General features: G+C 44.2%; 1 protein-coding gene across 1 annotated transcript in view; it reads right to left on the bottom strand.

Annotated features, from left to right (window-relative positions):
* Window positions 1-227: 227 nt before the first annotated feature.
* Window positions 228-20,900, bottom strand: part of CDS2 (CDP-diacylglycerol synthase 2) — a 65,458-nt gene continuing 44,785 nt past the window's right edge. Inside the window, exons 3-13 of the mRNA XM_072736334.1 lie at window positions 20,727-20,823; window positions 19,873-19,970; window positions 17,626-17,765; window positions 16,067-16,125; window positions 15,191-15,273; window positions 13,132-13,219; window positions 12,516-12,584; window positions 11,432-11,584; window positions 9,848-9,967; window positions 8,410-8,513; window positions 228-8,156 (exon numbers count right to left, since the gene is read on the bottom strand). Of these exons, the coding sequence (XP_072592435.1) occupies window positions 8,024-8,156; window positions 8,410-8,513; window positions 9,848-9,967; window positions 11,432-11,584; window positions 12,516-12,584; window positions 13,132-13,219; window positions 15,191-15,273; window positions 16,067-16,125; window positions 17,626-17,765; window positions 19,873-19,970; window positions 20,727-20,823 (1,144 nt within the window). The 3' untranslated portion in view covers window positions 228-8,023. The remainder of the gene's footprint in view (window positions 8,157-8,409; window positions 8,514-9,847; window positions 9,968-11,431; window positions 11,585-12,515; window positions 12,585-13,131; window positions 13,220-15,190; window positions 15,274-16,066; window positions 16,126-17,625; window positions 17,766-19,872; window positions 19,971-20,726; window positions 20,824-20,900) is intronic.

Genomic DNA, 20,900 nt, shown 5'->3' with positions numbered 1-20,900 from the left:
TCAGAAAAGTGGCTGAGGAGGAAGAGTTAGGGAAGCTGGACCAAAACCAAGAGAGCAGATTGCAAAGGCCAAGGGCAGAATGTCTTTAGTCGCTGGCAGGGGTGGCAGCATTCTGGGAAAGGATTCTGGTTCCACACCGCACCACCCCCCGCCCCATTTCGAGCCAAGTCCCACGCACCCATAGCCTTCACAAGGCACTCGTCCCCCATCAGAAACCACAAACAATACAGAACTTAATAGATGTTTATTTGTGTAACAGGAACATTCAGGTATATAAATAAGGTAAATATTTCCCAATGTACAATACATGATGTTCTGGAACTGCACTGAAAAAGAATCTACATGTACTGTTCAACACAGATCAGAACACAGAGAAAGGTCAGCTGTGGCTAATACACAAGGATTCCGCAAACCACCAGGTCAGGTAAAGGGCACAGCCGCAGTACACCTATCTGGGGAGGCCCTAAGGACTGTCAGGTGGGCTCCACACACCCCCAAGAGCTGCTCCAAGGCTACCAGTGTGTGAGCGCAGGAAAAGCAAGTGTCAGTACTAGTTTACCCGTCTGACGTGACTGAATCACACCGCACGAGGGGAGGAGCAGAGACACTGACCTTGAGGAGGCAGGGTACACATAGGCTAACCTCTGGGTGGCACAGACACAGCTGGGATGGGCCAGAGGTGACTGCCTGGCACTCCCCAATGGGGCAGGGAGGCATTTCTGTCTGGGGGAGCTTTCGGGTTAAATCGATCCTCAGAGCAAGACTGAATTGAGGAGCAGGTCCACAGCTGTGCCCAGCTCCCCCAACACCCCAGAGCTCCTGGGGCTTCCACAGAGGGGCCCCCTACCTCACCCACTTTGGTTTTCCCCTTCCCTTTAGGAAAGTATGAAGCATCAATAAAAATTTGCTATCAGCATCAGCTCCAGAGGATAGTCCATATTCCGTGAGCTTTGAATCTTCCTGGATAGGCTTCTGAGCTCTGTTTCTGGTCCCTGCACCCACAAAACACAGGGCTGGCCCCCCATTAGTCTGCCCTCAGCCACAGGACTCCTGCCTGGCCTCTCCTTTGCCTTCTGTGGCTTCTCCCCTGTCTTCTAGGTGGAGGGCAACAAATCTCTGCATTCTGTCCTGACTTGTTCTTGCAGCTCCAAGTCCTTTGCTTTTTTTTGGCCATGATGTCCACTCATCTCTTCCCCTTTCTAACCAGTTCCCCAGACGCCCAGCCAGCATGACCTAAGGAGTGACACGACACTCTGTGAATGAAAACAAAGCAGCACACGAAGGACATTCTTAGAAGAACATGGATATACATTCTGCCAACTAGAATTCCCTTCCTATTCTGGCATTTCTAGGCACAAAGGCAGCAAGCCCAGTCCATGAACTGAATGAAGGGGAGAAGCAGATGTGTTCCGGGAGCCAAGGACAAAAACAGTATAAGAGACACAATTTCACTTGGGACAGAATCACCAGGTGGCTAAGTCCACTTACACCCTGTGAGTGTTACTTAGGTAAAGCCCTAGGGAGGCTGCAAGGAGCTAGGTAGGCCCTGCCCTGTGCCCAGGAGACCAACACAGGGCATTGTCGCCCCAATATCCAGAGGGCCCCTGTCCCCAGTTGAGAGCCCATTTCTTCACAGACAGAAGGCAACCTGTGTCCATCAGATGCAATAATTAGGGAAGAAGTGCCAGGCCTGGCAAATATGAGTCCAAGAGTGCGTGAGGGCAAGCTAGGATCAGCCTGTCAGAGCAGATGCTTACTGAACACTTCTACAACCTTCTCCTGATTCCATTCATAGTCATTACTTCATTATTTAACTGAAGGGAAGAGACCATTCTTTAAATACAATGGGGCTTTGAGTCTGGTCTTCATTCCCCAACAACACCCAGGAAACAGTCCATGGTCTATTGGTAGTTATGATTATTCCATTGGCTTGAGACTCTCATGGATTCTGTCAGCAAGATTCCTTCAAAGCAAAGAACCCTCCACCTCAAACACATGCCCTCCCCCAAGTCTCCATCTCCATTTGGAAAACCAAGTGAAATATTGTTCACACAATCCCAGTGCCTGTTTTCCGTTCATTCATCACACACCTATCTGATCCTTTAAACTAACCTTGATTCTAGCTAAATGAAACTCCACCAGAAACAAATACTCCATGCCATCTAGGCTCTCAAGAGGTCATCTGCTTCTAGCCCATTAATACCTTTTTAAAAGAGATTTGATTTATTTGAGATAGAGAGAGAGCACAAGCAGGAGGAACAGCAGAGGAAGAGGAAGAAGCAGGCTCCCCGCCGAGCAGGGAGCCTGACACAGGGCTCAATCCCGAGACCCTTGGGACCATGGCCTGAGCTGAAGGCAGACACCTAAGCAACTGAGCCATCTAGGCACCCCTTGCCCATTAATACTTTTAAGAAAGCACAAAACACAAGGCCCCTGACTTGTTATGTTGTGAGGGTATGGGCAGAACTAAGATTTCCATCAGTACTATAATCTGCCACATAGGTTTCTCTTTTCCCCATTCTCCTTGGCCCTTGAGAGGCCCACCCATACAGGAAACTGCTCAGGCCACTGAGCTGTGTACAAAGGAAAATGGGGTCCAGAGTGAGTCACAAGACCTCACCTCTCATGGAGTGGAGGCAGCATCAGGCAAGAGGTAAGAACCTTCTCCAAGGAGAGGCCAGGCCATGGGCAACAGAAAGTGGGCAAGACCTCACGGAAACCACTCCAACTAAGAGTGAAGAATTGCTGCCCATCACCATGTCTTCTTTCCTTTTGTCAGGCTAGCCTTCTAAATGAAGTCTGATGCACCCACACACTGTAGGTGGGTGTTAAAGTTGGCCTGCCTCTCTCAAAATCTTCTAGACTGTGAACACCCAGGCTGTGTGCAGGGCAAGTAACAGTGTAGTGACTAAGAACCCAGTCTCTGGCATTACACTAACTTGGGTTCAAATTACTTATTGAGTTTGACAAGAACTACCATTTATTGAGTGCTTACTAAGTGCCAGGCACCGTGCTAAATGCTTACATGCATTAGCTCATAAAATCCTCAGAATAACCCCTTGTGGGAGGTGACTGTCAGACCCCATCAGATTGGAGGTACACCTAGTAACCTGCCTAAACTCGAATAGCCCTAGGTCTATCTTCTTAACTAGTGAGATCAGCCTGTCATGGTGCCTTGGTTTCCTTATTTATAAAATGAGGACAATAATATATAATCAAAGGCTGTTTTCTGGATTAAAAGGGATAATGTATATAAACCCTTAGCATTATACCTGGCACATATTAAGCGCTATGACTATTATTGCAACTATTATTATTAATAATAATAACACACTGCTGGTATCTTATTTGCTCAAGAATAAAAAGGAGCCTCAGCAGATAGGCATTTGGTGGAGAGGGGAAGGAGATGGGACAGGGTCTTCAAAAGGCCAAGGGATTTGAAACCCACTACCCATAAAATCTTAAGATGCCACATATTCTGCCCTCTAGTCTCATAAATTACTCAAATATTCTACAAACCCCAACATCCAAAGTATATCTCCCAAATTGCCCTCATAGCTGTGAGCTCTTTGCTCTTGAAAACACAGCCCACCTACAAACAGGTGAAAGCCTTACTCCATTAAGAGACAGCTCCAGGTAAGAATAACCTCTAGCCACCTGAGAGCCCAGGTAGTAAGGTCCCTACTAGTCAACCTAAAAGGCGGTGACAGGGCAGAGCCAGAAGGAACAGAAAGACAGGAACACTGGACAGTGGTACAAGCAGTCAGCAGCTGAGACTCCATTCCTCACTGAGAATGCCTGCCTGCTGCAGAGATGTGGATGAGCAGAGTCTAGGACCAAGATGAGGTGGGCCTAGAAGAGACCGTTCACTCTTGATCACGTGGTCCAAGAGCAGCACCCTCTGCAGATCAGGCCATCAGGCCCTCACCCAACAACAACAAGGGAAACCAAATCAGACAATGGGAGTGTCAAATGTCTTCCAAAAACTGGAAAATGGACAACTGTGTGAAGAGTGATCAAGGGAAAGAGAAGTTCCTTTTGACCAAGACGAGGACAGAACAATGAGACTCTGGCCAAGAATCAGCCCCCTTAGGGAAGAAGCTGAGGATTTGTTATAGCTGCTTCTTCAGAGTCCCTGCTGCACACAAGCACAGTGAGTATGCCCATGGTTCACTGTCTTGTGATGTCTAGACAGCCACCTGGACATCCTTCTCCTAGCCGTTCCTCCCCTCCCTGACTCTGGAAGAACGGGAACCCTGGGAAAAGTAAAACCACCCCCTCGCTACTCCACCTGATACTCAGCACATCATCACAATGGGAAAGGAAGGTAGGCCCAGATGGAGTTACTCTGGAAGCCAGTGACAGTGCCTAAAATATTATGGACACAGGAAGAGGTTCCAGAATGACGGATCACATTGCATAGAGTAATGGAAATCTACTTACTTAGAAATTGACCTAGGGCAGGTTCCTAATAGAGAAAGGCCATTGCTGAGTTTTCTGAGCAGTGACGCTCTTTGCCCTGAGTCATTTACATCCTCCCAACCACCTCCATCGACATGGGGGTGCCGCTGAGCCTGCTGGGGACTCGTGGACAGTTTGAAGATCTGAACTCAGGAAACCATTAGGATCATCTTCCAGCCAACTCAGCAACTAGCTTAGATTCAATTCAGGGTCTGTTTAATCTTTAAAATGTGTTATGCAGGAAGATTCCAAAAATATGTTACAGGAGAAGCAGCCCAGTGGGAAAAAACAAATACTATGAAAATGGCTCCAAAGTCTACCTGTATAAGATTAAATGTTACATTCCACCCCTTCTAAAAGTGAGACACTAATTTCAGACATACATTATAGAATTAGAGATACAAAATATAAAAAACACTAAGAGTAAATAACTTAAAATATAATTATACTGTAGCTACTAATATGCTCAGAATATGAAACAGGCAAAAAATAATAAGCACAAATAAGATCCAGGTTGCCTTAGGGATTTCACTCTCAGAAGCAAAACATACATGTACACTTTCTCAATGCTGAGGGTGGTGAAGGGGAAAAGACTCAGGCATCCCATGAGCAGTCACGAGTTGGGCTCACCAGGGAGGATGCTCAGGCCTAGCCCTCTGTAGAACCCCTCCCCACCTCCAGGTTTCCAGGACACCCTTGCTCATCAGCTCCCTCTGTAAGTGCCAACCTGGTGCTGGGCCTCCTCGGCTTGGAGAACCAATGCTGCAGAATTCCAGGCACACTTAACACCATCTCACAAAAGCAAGTGGGGCCAGGGATCATCCCTATCCTGGTGAGCGGGGCAGTGCAAGGTGGAGTGAGGCTTGCCTCTGCCTGGTGACCCTGGAGAAGCACTCTTGCTGCTCTGACCCTCAGTGACCTCACTAGTAAGGTGCTCAGGACTCTGACCTGAGGTGCCTCCAGAGATCACTAGATTCTGAGCAAAAAACAAAGGTTTCTAAATTAGGACTGCAAGATAATGATGATGCAGAAACAAGTGGGGAATGGAAAACCACACATGGGAGGGAGAAACTGAAGTCACAACAAGGGAGAGCACACAGTTTCGGTCACATTTTATTTCTCACACACACAAAAAAATGGATCTGAAGCAAGTTATGCCATTCATGAAGATCAGTCCAGGGGTATGTTAAAATAGTCTCCTACATCTTGACCATACGGTGAAATATCCTAACAAATGGGAGAAGGAAAAACACTGTGCATATTCAGAGACACAAGGTGGCTTTGCTTTCCTGGCTACTAGGCTCTAGGAAATTCTTCTTCTCTGACCAGAAAGCAGGTGGGGAAAACAGAAGATAAAACCCAAGCTGACCTTCTGGGCTTCTTGCTGAGAGCTCTAGTGAGAATCCAGCTTCAGTTTCCTAGGACCCCAGAGGCCCCCTAGGTGACCACTTCCACAGAGGAAGGTGCCAGGCACCCTAATCCCAAAGACGGTCTTCTGCAAGGGCTGCTGGGCTCCAGCCACCAAGGCCCCCACCATATGCCCACACTAAGGCAACAGAAACAACCAACCCCTTGTGTCTCTGGTTTCAGAAACCAAGTTCATTCTTCAATGTGAAAACTAGATTTGTTACTAATGACCTTCACTGTTTAAGATTTATCAGTGAGCTACTGACTCATCTCAAGGTCAGGCATTTAGTAATAGCCTGAAATCTCTTGCTGTTTGGGTGCCCAGGCCACAACTCGATACCCACAATTAGCCTCTGGTGACATGAACTTGCTCAGCCAGAATCACAGAACACTGGAATTAGGGGAGCACTCAAGATGAGGACCAAGAAAGTGCTGTGTCCTGCCAGATGGTCACATCAGGATCACACAGCCAGAACGGAAACCCCATGTAAAAACCCATTTTGTTTTTAAGGGGCCTCGGCCCTGAACCAGAAAAGCCATGTACTGAAATGGAAGTACAAGCTCAGAGGGGGGAAAGTGGCTTCAGTGCTGCAAACGTGGAGAAAGCCACACAGTGATCATGAGCTGCAATGTTGGGAGGGGCCGGCTGCCCTGTGCCAGACATATCAGTGACCTAAGCTGACTGTGAACATCCAGGGAAGGCTGATTTAAACAGAAACAGAATGAACCAATAGCAGACCAAGGTGCTGAAGCAAGTCACTGCACCCTCATTTGGCAATGAGAACCAGCATGGCACAGAATAACCGAACACCTGAGCACCAAGTTCTCTCTCCTAACCTCCCTTCTTGTCCTGACAAAGAACTTGTTGCCCCAAAGTCAACCTCACTCCTATAATCAGGCAGGGGAAAAAAAAAAATCACAGTTTAAAAGAAAAAAAGGTCCCTCAATAAAATACAAACTACATCTAAACTGGTCACATTTATATATAATATATATATATATATATTATATATAAATGTGCATGTAATCTTCAGAATAGTCACACCTCTAATCAGGTTAGGTTTTCCAGAGTTGTAAGCAGGATTTTGTGGTTTCAGTGAATAAGTCATGGTACAATTGAAATCACTGTAAGAAAGAAGTGATTTTTTAAAACACACACAGATACACACTTGCCATAAGAGTAGTATATATACAACACAGCAGCTATTAGGGTGGTCGGTCAGGCAAAGGGTGAGTGAACAAGAAGCCCCCTGCTCCCTGCCTAACAGGAAAGCCCCCAGAAAGGATTCAGCAGCAACAAGTCTACAGCACAAACGTGAACAGTAGCGTCCCTGAAAAGACATAGCTGGACTACCCAAGAGGAGCCACTTGAGTCTATAACCTGTGGAAAAGGGCTCGGTTACAGTACATTCTACTGCATACACTTGAAATATTACAGTGTATTTTTTCAGACTATTATAAATAATTTCTCGTGCTTCCTGAAGAAAAAAATATTGAAGCCGCCTTTCGGTCTATGATGAAGTAAGGTGAACCCATATCAAAGCAGAGCTCACACTCCGCAGGACTTTGTGGGTAGAATGCTTATCTAATTAACAAACTTTTGTCCCTCCAGCGTACAGAAGGCAATTGTCCCATCATTCCAGGGCAGGAATTCTTGAGAAGCCCAGGTGAAAGCTCTCCAGTAGCAAAGACATCCAAGCTATGCACCTCTTCCCAGCTGGGGGCAGCTACAAAGACGACAGGCCAGGGGACCCCCTGAACTGATCAGACACAGATGAACATCCACTTTCTGATTGAGCCCAGAAACAGAGGCTCTAGCTTGGGAGCAAGAAGCACAAGCAGATGCACCCTGGTTGGACAACACTGTCTTTCAGGTTAAAACTTTTTTTAAAAAACCCAAATGGTCTTACCCCCGTGACTTCTTTCCAACTCAAAGCTGTAGTTTATCCACGACCCAAATCATAAGCACAAAGACAGTATATACAGATTGTTTTTAAAACCCACAAATAAAAAACACTCTAACCCCCCCCCCCCAAAAAAAAAAAAGAAAAACAGTGAGTTGAAGCCTCGTCATTGTCTGAATCACATCAGTGGGGCTTGCCTTGGAACCTGGCCCCTTGCTCCGTTTGCTCCTGCTGTCTCAGCCCCAGGGCCCCTATTCATCCTCCGTGGCAACTGTCAGCATCCCCTTGTCAGCCAGGTGAGATCTGAGTGTGTTGAAGATGTGAAGCTGTTGATCTGGACGCAAGGTCAGGAACTGCTGAATCAGCTTGCTTGGGTTGGGGCCCCTGGAAGAGAATGTGAGGAAACAGGAGCCCATCAGCTTCTAAGGCCTGATTACCCAAATGGTTGCTGTTCTCTCTGGATTCTCTACTCATGGAGGGCAGGATGGGGGGCCCTTAGAGAATCCAGACAGAGTACAACTAAAAACTGCATTCATGTTTGGGACGCTTTTCACTCCAACTGATTTGTAGCTCAAATTCTAGAATTTCACCACATTCAAAATTCCACCAACATGGTTCAGATGGAATGGCACAGTACCTGATAAAACTGGCAATGTACACGTTGACAAAGGTGGCCATCAGGTACTGGCAGTCAAAGCGATCCATGATGCCTCCATGGCCAGGAATGGTGTTGGCGAAGTCCTGTTTGAGGCAGAGGAAGGACTGGTGAGCCTGGGCTAGGCCAACACCAAACCCTGGCCTATGGTCCCTTGTCAATGCCCCACTAATGTCCTGAGTAGCTAAGGGCAATAGAAAGTAAGAAGTGTTGGTTCAGGGGGATCCCTGGGTGGCTCAGCGGTTTAGCGCCTGCCTTTGGCCCAGGGAGTGATCCTGGAGTCCCGGGATCGAGTCCCACATCGGGCCCCTTGCATGGAGCCTGTTTCTCCCTCTGCCTGTCTGTGTCTCTGCCTCTCTCTCTCTCTGTGTCTCTCATGAATAAATAAATAAAATCTTAAAAAAAAAAAAAAAAAAGAAGAAGTGTTGATTCAAATGCTGAGGGTATTATAGAACACAATTTTATGGTAAAAGGCTTCTTCTAAAGAAAGATACAACATATATTAACAAATAAACTGAAAATCCAACTACAGTTGACCCTTGAACAACAGGGGTTTGAACTACATGGGTCTACTTATACTTGAATTTTTTTCAGTAAATACAGTAATGTAAATGTGTTTTCTCTCACAATTTTTTTTAAAGATTTTATTTATTTATTCATGAGAGACAGAGAGAGGCAGAGACACAGACAGAGGGAGAAGCAGGCTCCATGCAGGAAGTCTGATGCAGGACTCAATCCCAGGACCCTGGGATCATGACCTGGGCTGAAGGTAGATGCTCACTCACTGAGCCACCCAGGTGTCCCTCTTTCTAATTTTCTTAATCACATTTTCTTTTCTCTAGCTTATTTATTGTAAGAATACAGTCTATAATACATATAACATACAAAATATGTGTTAGTCAACTGTTTATCAGTAATTCTTCCAGTAAACAGTTATATGTGAATTTTCTACTGTGTGGGAGAATGGGGATGGTGGAAGGGAGCAGTGCTTCTAACCCCTGCATGTTCAAGGGTCAACTATACTGAATTTTCTTGGAAACAATGTTATTCTTGTTTTGTTGTTGTTGTTGTTGTTTTTTAGAGAACATAAGGCAGTGGGAGGGGGGGTGGGGGCGGATGTGCAGAGGGACAGAGAAAGAATCTTAAGCAGGCTCCACACATGGGGCTCAATCTCACGACCCTGAGAGTCATGACATGAGCTGAAATAAACAGTTGGACACTTAACCAACTGAGCCACTCAGGAGCCCCAGAAACAATGTACTTTTAATTAACCAGCCTAAATTCCACCCATAGGTGAAGAAGAGCACACATTAGTCAGTTTACAGCTTGGTATTTTGAAGGAGGTGGTGGTTGATGGGGAGGGAAAGGAGGATATCAGGCTGAGAGACAACGAGAACAACAGAGAAGAAAGTTTTCCTACTTTGATTTTAAAGGCTCGTTTGAATCCACTTGCAAAGAAACCTCCAAAGGGGCCGATGAGCGAGGCAAAGGTGGACAGGGCAATGCTGTGAATCTGGAAGGGGTACATCCAGACTGTTGTCTGAGAAGAATAAATGAAATCAGTCAAGATGCCTTGTTAACATAAATAACTCTTTATGAAATGAACTATATTTTCTCCCCCAAAAACAAAATTAGTAAGAAAACTAGATTTTGTTTGTTTATAAATCTCTAATGCCTGGCTTAATAGAGAACATTTATGCATTCAGTCTGTTGCAATATGATGTTTTAGTTGAAGTATGGGGAAAAAATCCAGCCTTACACAGTAGCTGAAAGAAGGAAGAGTATTTCAGCATTGTCTTTTCAGATAATTATAGGTACTCTTCTCTGACACTACACCAGAACTGGACAAGTGGTAGTTTCTTAAAAATTTGGCGCAGTGTGGAATTTGAAATCCAATGAATGAACTTACAATACTCTTAACATTGAAATCCACGGGTCTTACACTTTGAATGAATCTTTTACCCCACCTGACAGTTTAAACACCATGCATTGCCATTTAGAAAATGATAGTTCACTAAGTTATATAAATCTTCCAAATGTAGACACATTTTGCTATAAACAATGTCAAAACACATGTCAAAATAATCATTATGTTAAAATCATTATAAAAATCCCACACACAAAAATCATTGCAGCTCACATTCACAAAGCTTTGAAGTATTAGGAAGCTGTCAAGCTCCAGTGACAGGTATATGCTTTCCAAAATACTGATTTTCACTAGGAAGCCAAATTCTATCATTGGTAACAATCACTGTCAGGTGTTTTCCTTGAAGTGACAGGCTCACTTCATCCGTTTTCAAAGAAAATGTTTGTCAAATATGCAAAGTTGAAAAACTAGTCAGTTCAAGTAAAAATTATGTCCCTATAAAAAAGCAGCTAGCTCAGCTCATAACTCAAACAGGTACATGTCTGCTTTTCTTTAGGTAAAGGAAATGAATACTTTCTATTTGTGTGTGTAAGAGTACTAGATAGGTATATATTCAAGGGTCAGGATTTAATAAAATGAATCATTTTATGGTTTCACCAAAGACACTCTTAAGAGGAACTACCTTATTCCTACAGCAAGTGTGTGGCATGAAGAATCCAATGTCTTAGTTCAGTTAGGTGCCACTGCCTTCACTCATGCTAGAGTATCAGCAAGTTTACCCACAACTGCTTTTCACCTTTCACAGCAAATGTCAACAAGGTTAAAAAAGGCAAATAATGTCATTATATCATTATGAAAATAACTGTGACCTCAGAGATTCCCTAAAAGGATCTCAGGGACTCCCCAGACCACAGTTTGAGAACCACTGGTCTAAATGAATTGAAGTGAGATGAAATGTTTCCTTCTGTTCTCACCCTTATCTGACTTGAACAAGTCTCCTCCACGCTGGGATCTGCAGCATTGTGGAGGGAAGAAGCAAGGTTTTTTCTTGAGGGAGTTGCCATGGTGGAGAGAGGGTTCACTCTCTGCAGTCACTAGCTAACCAGGGATAGTTTGCCCAACGTGAGTGGCACATACCAAGCCAATGACTGACTGGATCACCTCAGGAATGTTGTACTCCTGCAGACGAAAGAGGTCGGAGGGCTCGCAGTCCACAGTAAAGCTGTTGGTGTCATTGTTGTATTCCACAGGGCAGACAAAGCATCTGTACCCGGACATCACATAGGACAGCTGAAGATAAAGAGCAGAGTTGGGCAGAAGATACAAGTCCCAGCCATCCTGCCTGAGCAGCTCGCATGGGGTTTCACTGCATCTCTCACAGCGCCTAGGACCCTGCTAACTGTGAGCTGTGCACTAAATCAGAGGTTCATGTTTCCCCACAAGTATTTTGCCTGAGTTTGGAAAAGAATTGAAAAAGAGGTTCATGGCCCACTGAGGCTTTACACATAGTTGCCCAAACACCCAGGTCGAAATCCAGGAAAGACCTGAAGGAATTTAGGCAAAGGACTACAAGAAGCTTCTCCCCATTTAGGGGAGCAATGGTCCCTTTTTCTCAAGATCTCTTAATTTAATTTGAACTGGAGGCATGTTGTCAGGGAGTGGTATAGTGAGAGACAGCCCGCCTAGAGGAAGAATATAGAAGAGCAAGGAAGTAAAGGAACCAGTACTGGAGGACGGCTGGCACTTCTGAAAAAAGAGAGGCTGGCCTGATGGTCAGAAGCAGGGAATGCTCCAGAAAGGGTGGGAAGATCATCCTCCTCTCACAGGGCACACATGGGAGAGAACCTGGGCTGGAGTGACATAACTCACCTCACCTCCTACTCTCAGCTACCAATCACTCAACCTTGAAATACCAAATGTGTAGATAAGGACATTACCTGCTGAGTGTCACCACGCCTTGGCATGAGAGGAGTACAGGTGCATCTGGCCCCCTGCTCCTCAACTACCAAGACCCTGTTTGAAAACTGGCAGATGAAGGACAGCTGACTCTGCTGAGCCAGTGACAGAGCAGGCCATGCTCATGCCCCTCACGGGGTGAGGTAATCACTCAGTGGGACAGAGTCCTTGGCCTCAGGAAACCAGCTCTCTAGCCCTCGGCAAGCTTTGATGGTAGGTGTGAGGTCTCTGTCCGTTCCCCCAAGCAGCAGGGACCACCACTTACCAGCAGGCCAAACACCACAGTAGCAAAGAATCCTCCAATGAAGCCTTCCCAGGTCTTCTTCGGGGACAGCTAGGGACAAAGAACAAATTCTTAACAAAGGGCATTTTGACAACTGGCTTTGGAAACAATGATTACTTGTTTAAAATCTTTCTACTATAAAAAATAAAAAACAAAAAACAAAAGAAAACAAAAAGCCCCACCTCATTCTGTTAACCACCTCCCCTTCTAAAATAACCCTATACTGGATCTCCTTACTCCCAGCCTCATACCCCTCAGTTTCCTTTCTGTCCCAATTAGTCATTCAAGTCAGATAATTAGGAAAGGGTATATACTAATTTAATGACAACACTCATATTCAGACCAAAGCCCCCGAAATGTGCCTATTTTGTCTATAAACATTCTATTAGCTCTTTTCCTCTCTATGAATAATTGTCAAATGTCTTCCTTTGGCTTTTCTCTCAAAACTAAGTCCTTGCCAGCTAGACTTTCTTTGGGATGACTGAAGATACACACACATACATAGGCTAGATTTCTTTTGTTCCCAAGCTGCTCTGCTTGTACTGAAAGCACTACCCTTCCCTCATGGCAGTACTTCATGTTAGGATGACCCACTTACCTTAATGAGAGGGGTCCGACCGAAGAAGAAGCCAAACATATAGGCCATAATGTCATTACAGATCACACAAGAGATAGGGACAATGAACCTAGGGAACAAACCAAAGTAAAAATCAACTTTCCCAAGACGGCAATACCTCAGATGTCTACAAAACAATGCCGTTCATCAATTCCAATACCAACGAAACCTGTAAGTACTTATCCATGAAAGAAGCTAGAAAGAAATAAAAAACAGACAAACTATACCTAGTACCAGGGACAAAGCAGACATTCACATGTTTTCTGAATAACTCCTGAATAAATGATGGTGTTCTATAAAGTGCCATTTGCTTTTTCTTTTACAAAAGTAATATATGCACAGTGTAAACGTGGTAATACAAATTTGAACTGTAAAGAAGAAAACGTTTACCCTGTTTCCCTCATCCCTATCTCTATTCCCCCAAAATAATTACTTGTACTCATTCCTGACTTCTCTCCTTCTAGTGGTTACCTACATAATTCTATGCAGTGTATTTCATGTTTATTTCATAACTTACCTACTTTTTTTGTAAATGGTTTATGACTAACTCTAGTGAGCACTACATTTCCCTAGGGCTATGCTGAGCGCAGAACCACATCCCACACAGCTAGCTATCTTCTTGACCCATCACCCCTGGCCTGCTGATCGCCACCACGAAAAAGGAGCCGTACAGCTTCACACCTGTACCATCGTTCTGCTCTCCTCAGTCTCCACTATCACTTTTTAAAAATGTCCTCTATTTAAATTTCCGTATTTAACATGATATACATAAATCTCTGATTTCTTGACCCATCAATTAGAGGCAACATTTTCTGTTTGTTAAGAAAGCATCTGTATAGTCCCAAACCCATACAATGTCAAAGTTCTACTTTGTCAAGGCTTCTAGCACATATTCTCTGCTCTTCATATTTTCTACATCTATAATTAAATCCTATAGGTTGTGTGAAAACCAATAACCAGAAATTTTACTATGATTCACATACAACCAAGTGGTATGTTTGGCCCTAAAGATAAGGACTTATCATGGGCCATTCCTTAGAATTATCTAACAAAAACTCTGAAAGAAAGGGAAAGATTGTGTGCCTCCTTAGGCCATTATTATCATTGTTTTAAACGTTATAGTGCCTAAGGCCAACATTTATGTCTCTGTTCTAAGCACTTTACATATAGTTACTAATTTATTCCTCAGGAGGTAGGTATTACTATAACCTCATTCTGAGATCTGAAAACAGAGGCACAATCTGGAGTCTTAATCACACTTGAGTACCTCATATAAATTAGGATATGCCTTCATCTTCTCTCCAAGATCATCCAGCTTCCTCAGTCAACCTCCTGATTTCTGTATATCCTGACAGATTTCTTGCTGAAACCATTGTACTTCTGGAAAAAAATCTACTAAGTAATGACTACTATATGGTTCTTTTGACACATTGCCAGGTTCTATTTGCTAATAGTTTATTTATAATGGTTACCTGTAATCATTAAAGAAATCAGTGTAACATTCTTCTTTCTACCTCCCTAAGCTTATTAGCTTTCATATGAAGGGGTAGTAAAACTCTGCTATTATCATTGGTTGCTTTTTCCCACGTGTGGATTCTTAGGCGATTTTCAAAGTTCTTCTATAGTTCTTGATCTTTTCAAGTTTTCTTCTTCATGACTTTTGGGAGTTTACATTTTCCCAGATCATGAAAGTTTCCTTTAGTTTTTCAAACCTGTTGCCATACAGTTGCATTGTCTTTGATTCTTTAATTATCCATGTATTTGTTAGTCTAGAATATAGGTTCTCAAAGTATAGGTACTGGCAGCAGCAGCAGCATCACCCGGGAATATACTAGAAATTCTCATTACTGAATCTATTGAAATAGAAACTCAGGAGGGAGGCCCAGTGATGTGTGTTGTATGTAACTAGCCCTGCAGGGGATTTTGATGTAGCTCAAGGTAAGAACTCTTGGCTTAGAAGGTAAGCTTGAGTTCTCAGCCTACTGGACATGAGAAAACCCACAAAATAAAAGGGAAAATCTCCCTCACTGACATCACTCACCAGATCATTCCTTCAAACAGGTTGTGAATAACGAGATGTGACTGAGTCACAACAATCAATAATGTTACATGGGTCCAGCCAAACTGCAAAAGATGATCAAAAATACATTTGACCTATATGTTACCCTGAAAGGAACTTCAAATAACAGCCAATAACAAATAGAAAATAGCTTTAAAAAAAAATACAAAAAAACAAAAACAGGTAGAATAGATGTCTGTACTTGTCTTACTATAAGTAAAAAGGTACAGAACAGGCATTTGGTATGAACTTTGCCCCCAGCTACAATTAGGGACCACAGATGAGCAAGTCTTTCTCCGCTCTGAAAGCCTAGGTTTCATCTCATTTTCTCAATAAATGTTGAGTGCTGGGGCGTTTGGAGTGGCTCAGTCAGTTAAGCGTCTGCCTTCAGCATAGGTCATGATCTCAGGATCCTGGGATCAAGCCCTGTGTCAGGCTTCCTGCTCAGTGGGAAGAGTCTACTTCTCCTTTTGTGTGCGTGCATTCTCTAAGTAAATAGAATCTTTGTAAAAAATGTTACTTGAGTGCTTGGTACACTCAGTCAGGGGTTGTTTTCAAGTTGAAAGAGAGAGGTAGCAGGGCCTGAAGCTTCACCTTGAGCCTTACTTGAAAGCCACCTCCAGGTCCTAGTGGAAAGACTGCCTGGAGTATAAATTAAGTAAAAGTGATTGGGTCTGTGTGGATGCAGAGCCACCTAACTTAAACAGAGACACCCCTTCATGTTCTAGGTTCTAGATGCACACAAAACAGACTGCATTCCAGAGTTCCGATTTGTCACAGAAAGCAGAGTCTTGTTGAGTTTCTGCAGAACTTCACTTAAGCCAAGAATTCTGACACACATACATATATTTCCCTTACCATGTAGAACTGCAGTCGATAATGCTTCTTGACCAGACTCAGTACAAACATGCAGAATCCTAGTTTGAGGAGGAGAAAGGGCAAAATGAATCACACCCAACATTATCTCTGTCCTAGTCATTTCCTTTAGATGTGTTAAATGGTCCTTTGGCCAATTTCCTGGCAGAAGTTAACCAGCACACAATTCCAAAGCCCAGGGGAATAAACCTAGTTATTCCAGTAAGAGTTAGGAACAAAACTGCACTCCTTTAAGACAATCAAAGGAAGGCAATATTTTTAAATCTTGCAGACTACACTTGATTTAGAACACTGTTCACCAGATAGGAATGTTTTGATACTAGAGCAGGGGTCAACCAACAAAGGTCAGACCAGCTGCCTGTTTGCCTATTTATTTTATAAATAAAATTTTATTGAAACACAGCCATGCCCATTTGCTTATATATTATCTGGGGTTCTCCTTTCGTGCTCAAGGGTGGAAGAGTTGCAACAAAGACTCAATGGTCCCCAAAGCCTAAAATACTATCTGGACCTTTATGAAAAAGTTTGCTGACCCTATCCTAAATTATAGGTTTGGCTAAGGGAGGATCTACCTAGTATGGAGTCAGGGCCTTGCAATTCTCACAAAAAAGAAAAAAAAAATCTGCAGGCCCACACACTTCTCCAAGAAGGAAAGAGACTTTTACCCACAAGAGTGGCTTGGCCCCTCATGTGGCTATTCCAGACTCCTGACCTCCCACTGTGGGGGCTACTTTCAGGGTCTGAGGCATGCTCTTTGACTATGCTCAACAGCAACAGACTCCCTGGCAATGGATTTTCTGGTTTAATGGCCAGGTGTTATTCACAGAGCCCAGTATTGCTATCAAGCTGATCAAAAATAGGTCAGACTGAAATTTAGGTCAGAACAAATTTCTCCTGTGCCTCAAACTGGCTTTGAGAGTAACTACGAAAAACACTAGCATTAACACTTAACACTCAGGTAGGAATGAGTTTAGACTGACACAGCACCTTACTGTTTGTCAACTTTTAATGTATCTGATTAAATCTTCACAGTACCTCTGCTGTTTTAGCTCCAGACTACAAAAGAGTCTCAGAGATTAAGCTCCCAGCTCCTATGAAATCACACTCTTTTTAAACCCAGATAGGTAAAATTTCTACCACACTGTAATGGCCCTCGTGCAGCTCCTCAGGTGACTCCCCTAAAGGTAGCTGCTTGTTTTTATACCCAAACTCCTAGGTGGTTTTTGTTTTGATCACACCACAGAATCTCTGCCAATAGCAGAGTCAGGAATGGACTGTGTTATGCTGTCCTCCAAAGGATGCTGGGACACAGGGACAGGTGGCACAAACTATAGTCCCTAAAACCACACAAGGCCCTCAGTCCCATTTCTTAGTCAAAAGCTGCTATGACTCACATTTAAGGCAGAGCCCTCAGTTCTGCTGTCCCACACAGACTTAACATCATCCAACCTGTGCATTAACCAAGAAGTTCCCCAACTTCTACTCAGCAAACGTACAAAAACAAGACAAACACAAGAACTGGTAAACCGCTAAATGCCTACCTATTAGATAGAGAGTAAAGGAAATGAAGCGGTGGTATTTACTGAGAATCCGCAAAGGCTCCTCTCTCTGGACCAGAGTGAAGAAGTAATCTGTCACTGTCTCGCCATAGAAGAAGTAATTGACACACAGGAGAAAGTACCTGTAAATGAAGACAGGTCACCACCATGGGGAGCACACATGTAGCCTCTCCTTCACAGTGAGGCTGACAGGAAGCTCTGAGGATCAGAGGAGCAGTCCACCCGAACCCTCCCGTGGCAGCTCCCAGAGGGACAAGCCAACCACAATTTCCTGTTCACTGGAGACCCTGTGGGTGAGAAGTTTTATCTGGAAATCCATGGCAGTTTTCACTCACTCTCCATTCATCACAAACCTGAGACTCAGTTTTTGCCCCTTTTATAAAGTCACCATGCCTAACCTAAGAACACTCCAACCATAAGATGACCTTCCAGAGCCTGCCTCATCCTGCCTCCCCATCCTGTTCCCATTCTTCTGGGAACCCTGCACACCTATCACAGTGGTTTACTCTGGCTTTGCCACCATCTGCTTCACTCCTATCTCCCCCAGCCTGGGACATCCTCTTCACTTACCCATTTTGTCACTCATTACTCAAATACCATTTTCTTCATAAAAGCTTGCACAACCTAGCATGGTATCTGCCTCCTCCATGTTTATTTCTATAGTATGTAGTATTTGGACATTTCACTAAGCAATTAATTGTGCTCTGAGTATCTCCGTCTCTGAAGCCTCTCTGACACATAAACCTTTCACCAGCATTAATTCATTTGTTTATAACCTGCCTCCTCCACTGGACCTCTGGGAAGGGAGAGGCCATGGCTCATATACCTTGGCAGTCTCAGTGATGCTTTGGAGTATGGGCACACACAGACCTACTCCAAATACTCGGGATCCTGAGGTAGGAAAGAGAGTAGAGAGCTTCTCTCCTCTATTTTCTTTCTTCTTCTTTTTTTTAATTGTGGAAGTTCAAGAACTCTTATATTGGATTTATTTTCTGTTACATGAAAAACACTCCCTTAGGTCAGTGACCACAACAGAAGGTCAGAGATCCTGAATGTGTTTAACAAAATTTAAAATACTGCTTCCCAGCTATAGGACAGTCACAAGAGAGACCTACATCTTAACCCAGGTGACAGGCACAGGCCCATGCGGAGACCATGAGGCAGGCTGCACGGCTGGGTGGTAAGGAAGCATCTCTGGGAAGGATATGTCTGGCCCAAGTCTGAGCACTTCAGCTCCCTTGGCCAGAAGCCCTCATCTTGGGCTGCTAAGTCATGGAACCAATCCTTGAGTCCCAGCACAGCAGGTGAGAAGATTCTGTATTTGCCCCAACTCCTCTCAGCACCACACAAGAGATCTGTTCTTGTGTTCCCTGAGGACACTGAAGCCAATAAAACAGAGTTTCAGATCAGGACAGGATCTCAGACATCACCTGTGCTACAGGTTTTAACTGTGTTTCTGCCTGAAGGCAGTCGAGCCCTTTCCTAGGACAAAGGGAGCAGAGTTTCTCAGAGGAGCCCAGATCCTCTACATTTGGATCCTGCGCACTCTGGTCCATTAGGTGCCTCCATCCTGAGGAATGGGGGGGGGGGGGGGTCCAAAGTTGACTGACTCAGTCTCAACCAACTGTCTCAAGGACGAGGAAACCAAGTTCCAGAAATAGCAACACCAGCACTGACAACCTACAGATGACTCTTATGGGACACTCAGATAGCAGAGCATTAAAAACATGCTGGTCTAGAATTGGGGGCCACTGTGCAAAGTCTGATGAATCCAAACACCAAGGCAAACGTGCTCAAGATGTAGCCAGTATGGGAGATTCCAGGCCCCAGGTAAGTATTCAACACTCCTCACATGCCAGCCACATAAAATACTTGGGTCTTTTTTTTTTCTTTAGATTTTTTAAAATTTATTTATTAGAGACACAGAGAGAGAGAGATTAAGAGAGAGAGAGAGAGAGAGAGAGGCAGAAACACAAGCAGAGGGAGAAGCAGGCTCCATGCAGGGAGCCTGATGTGGGACTCGATCCCAGGTCTCCAGGATCAGGCCCTGGGACAAAGGCAGCGCTAAACCGCTGAGCCACCGGGGCTACCCAAAATACTTGGGTCTTAAAGGTGCCATGTGAGTCGGTGGCCATCACTCCCCACCTATCCACCATGACTGTAAATACCTACCATAAAATGCTTTTCGTCCAAATCCATTAAGGGCCCCTGTGGGGTTAGTGGGCTTACCAGCTGAGGGTTCTGAACCAGGGCAGGTCATAGGAGTGGTAGACATTGTAGCCAATAGTGATAATCTCATGGAAACATTTAATCTGAACACACATCACCTGCAAGACATTAAAGAATCAGAACACCTGCTAATTCCCAGTTCTTAACCATCTTGGGAAGCAAAAACCCACACATGGGCCATGGGTCTTGGAAAGAAACTATCATATTTAAGAATGTCAGTCCTACAGTGATTCTGCTCTACTTCTCCTTTCTCACTCACACCCCCCCCCCTTGGCAGTGCAGTCCTTTATGTCTCACATAGGAGATCCAATAAATACATACCACTGAAGCTTCAATTAACTTTTTATTGTTGTACCTCCCTGGACTCAATTAATCTCTTCTCCTTTTGACTTTGAATAGAAATACCTGAAAAGCCCCAACTGCTTTGCTCAGCAGTCAGCCACTAGTCATCTGACCCTGTCCATGACAGCAGGAAAACTAAGAGAGCAGTGCTGTGGACTGGGATTTTTAAATCAAAGTCCTAAGCCCCATAGTGAGGCCCCAGGAAAACAAGAAACAAAAATCAGAATCACACAGAGTCATAGCCAGGGTCATAGGCTAATCAAACAGCTGAAATAATAGTATCAACTTTTAAAATGAAGAGATATCTTTAACCACACACAACTGGCCTGTGCCAACACCCTCCAGTTGGCTCCTAAAAATGGAGAGGTCAGATATTCTAAGGCAGATGTGGTCTAAGGAGCCGGAACTCCCACTGATGCCCAGAAACCAACCCAATGCCCTACACTTCAGATGACTGATCCTGTGGGAAAAAAATGAAGGCAAAACTAAAATAGTATGCAAATGACACTTACAATGATCATTAAAACCATTGGTCCCAGGTAAATGATGATGAAGAAAAATGCAATCATGGCCAAAGTCAGGATGCCTCTCACCCACCAGTTCTTCCATCTAAGAGAAGAGGGGAAGGAGAAAGCATGTTAGGAGCCCAGAAAGAAGTGCAGCACAAACCCAAGGGGGATGGCTCT

The sequence above is a fragment of the Vulpes vulpes genome, chromosome 14 (genome assembly GCF_048418805.1).
Source record: "Vulpes vulpes isolate BD-2025 chromosome 14, VulVul3, whole genome shotgun sequence".
In the NCBI taxonomy this organism is placed as follows: Eukaryota; Metazoa; Chordata; class Mammalia; order Carnivora; family Canidae; genus Vulpes; species Vulpes vulpes.
This window is presented reverse-complemented; position numbering and strand designations above follow the sequence as displayed.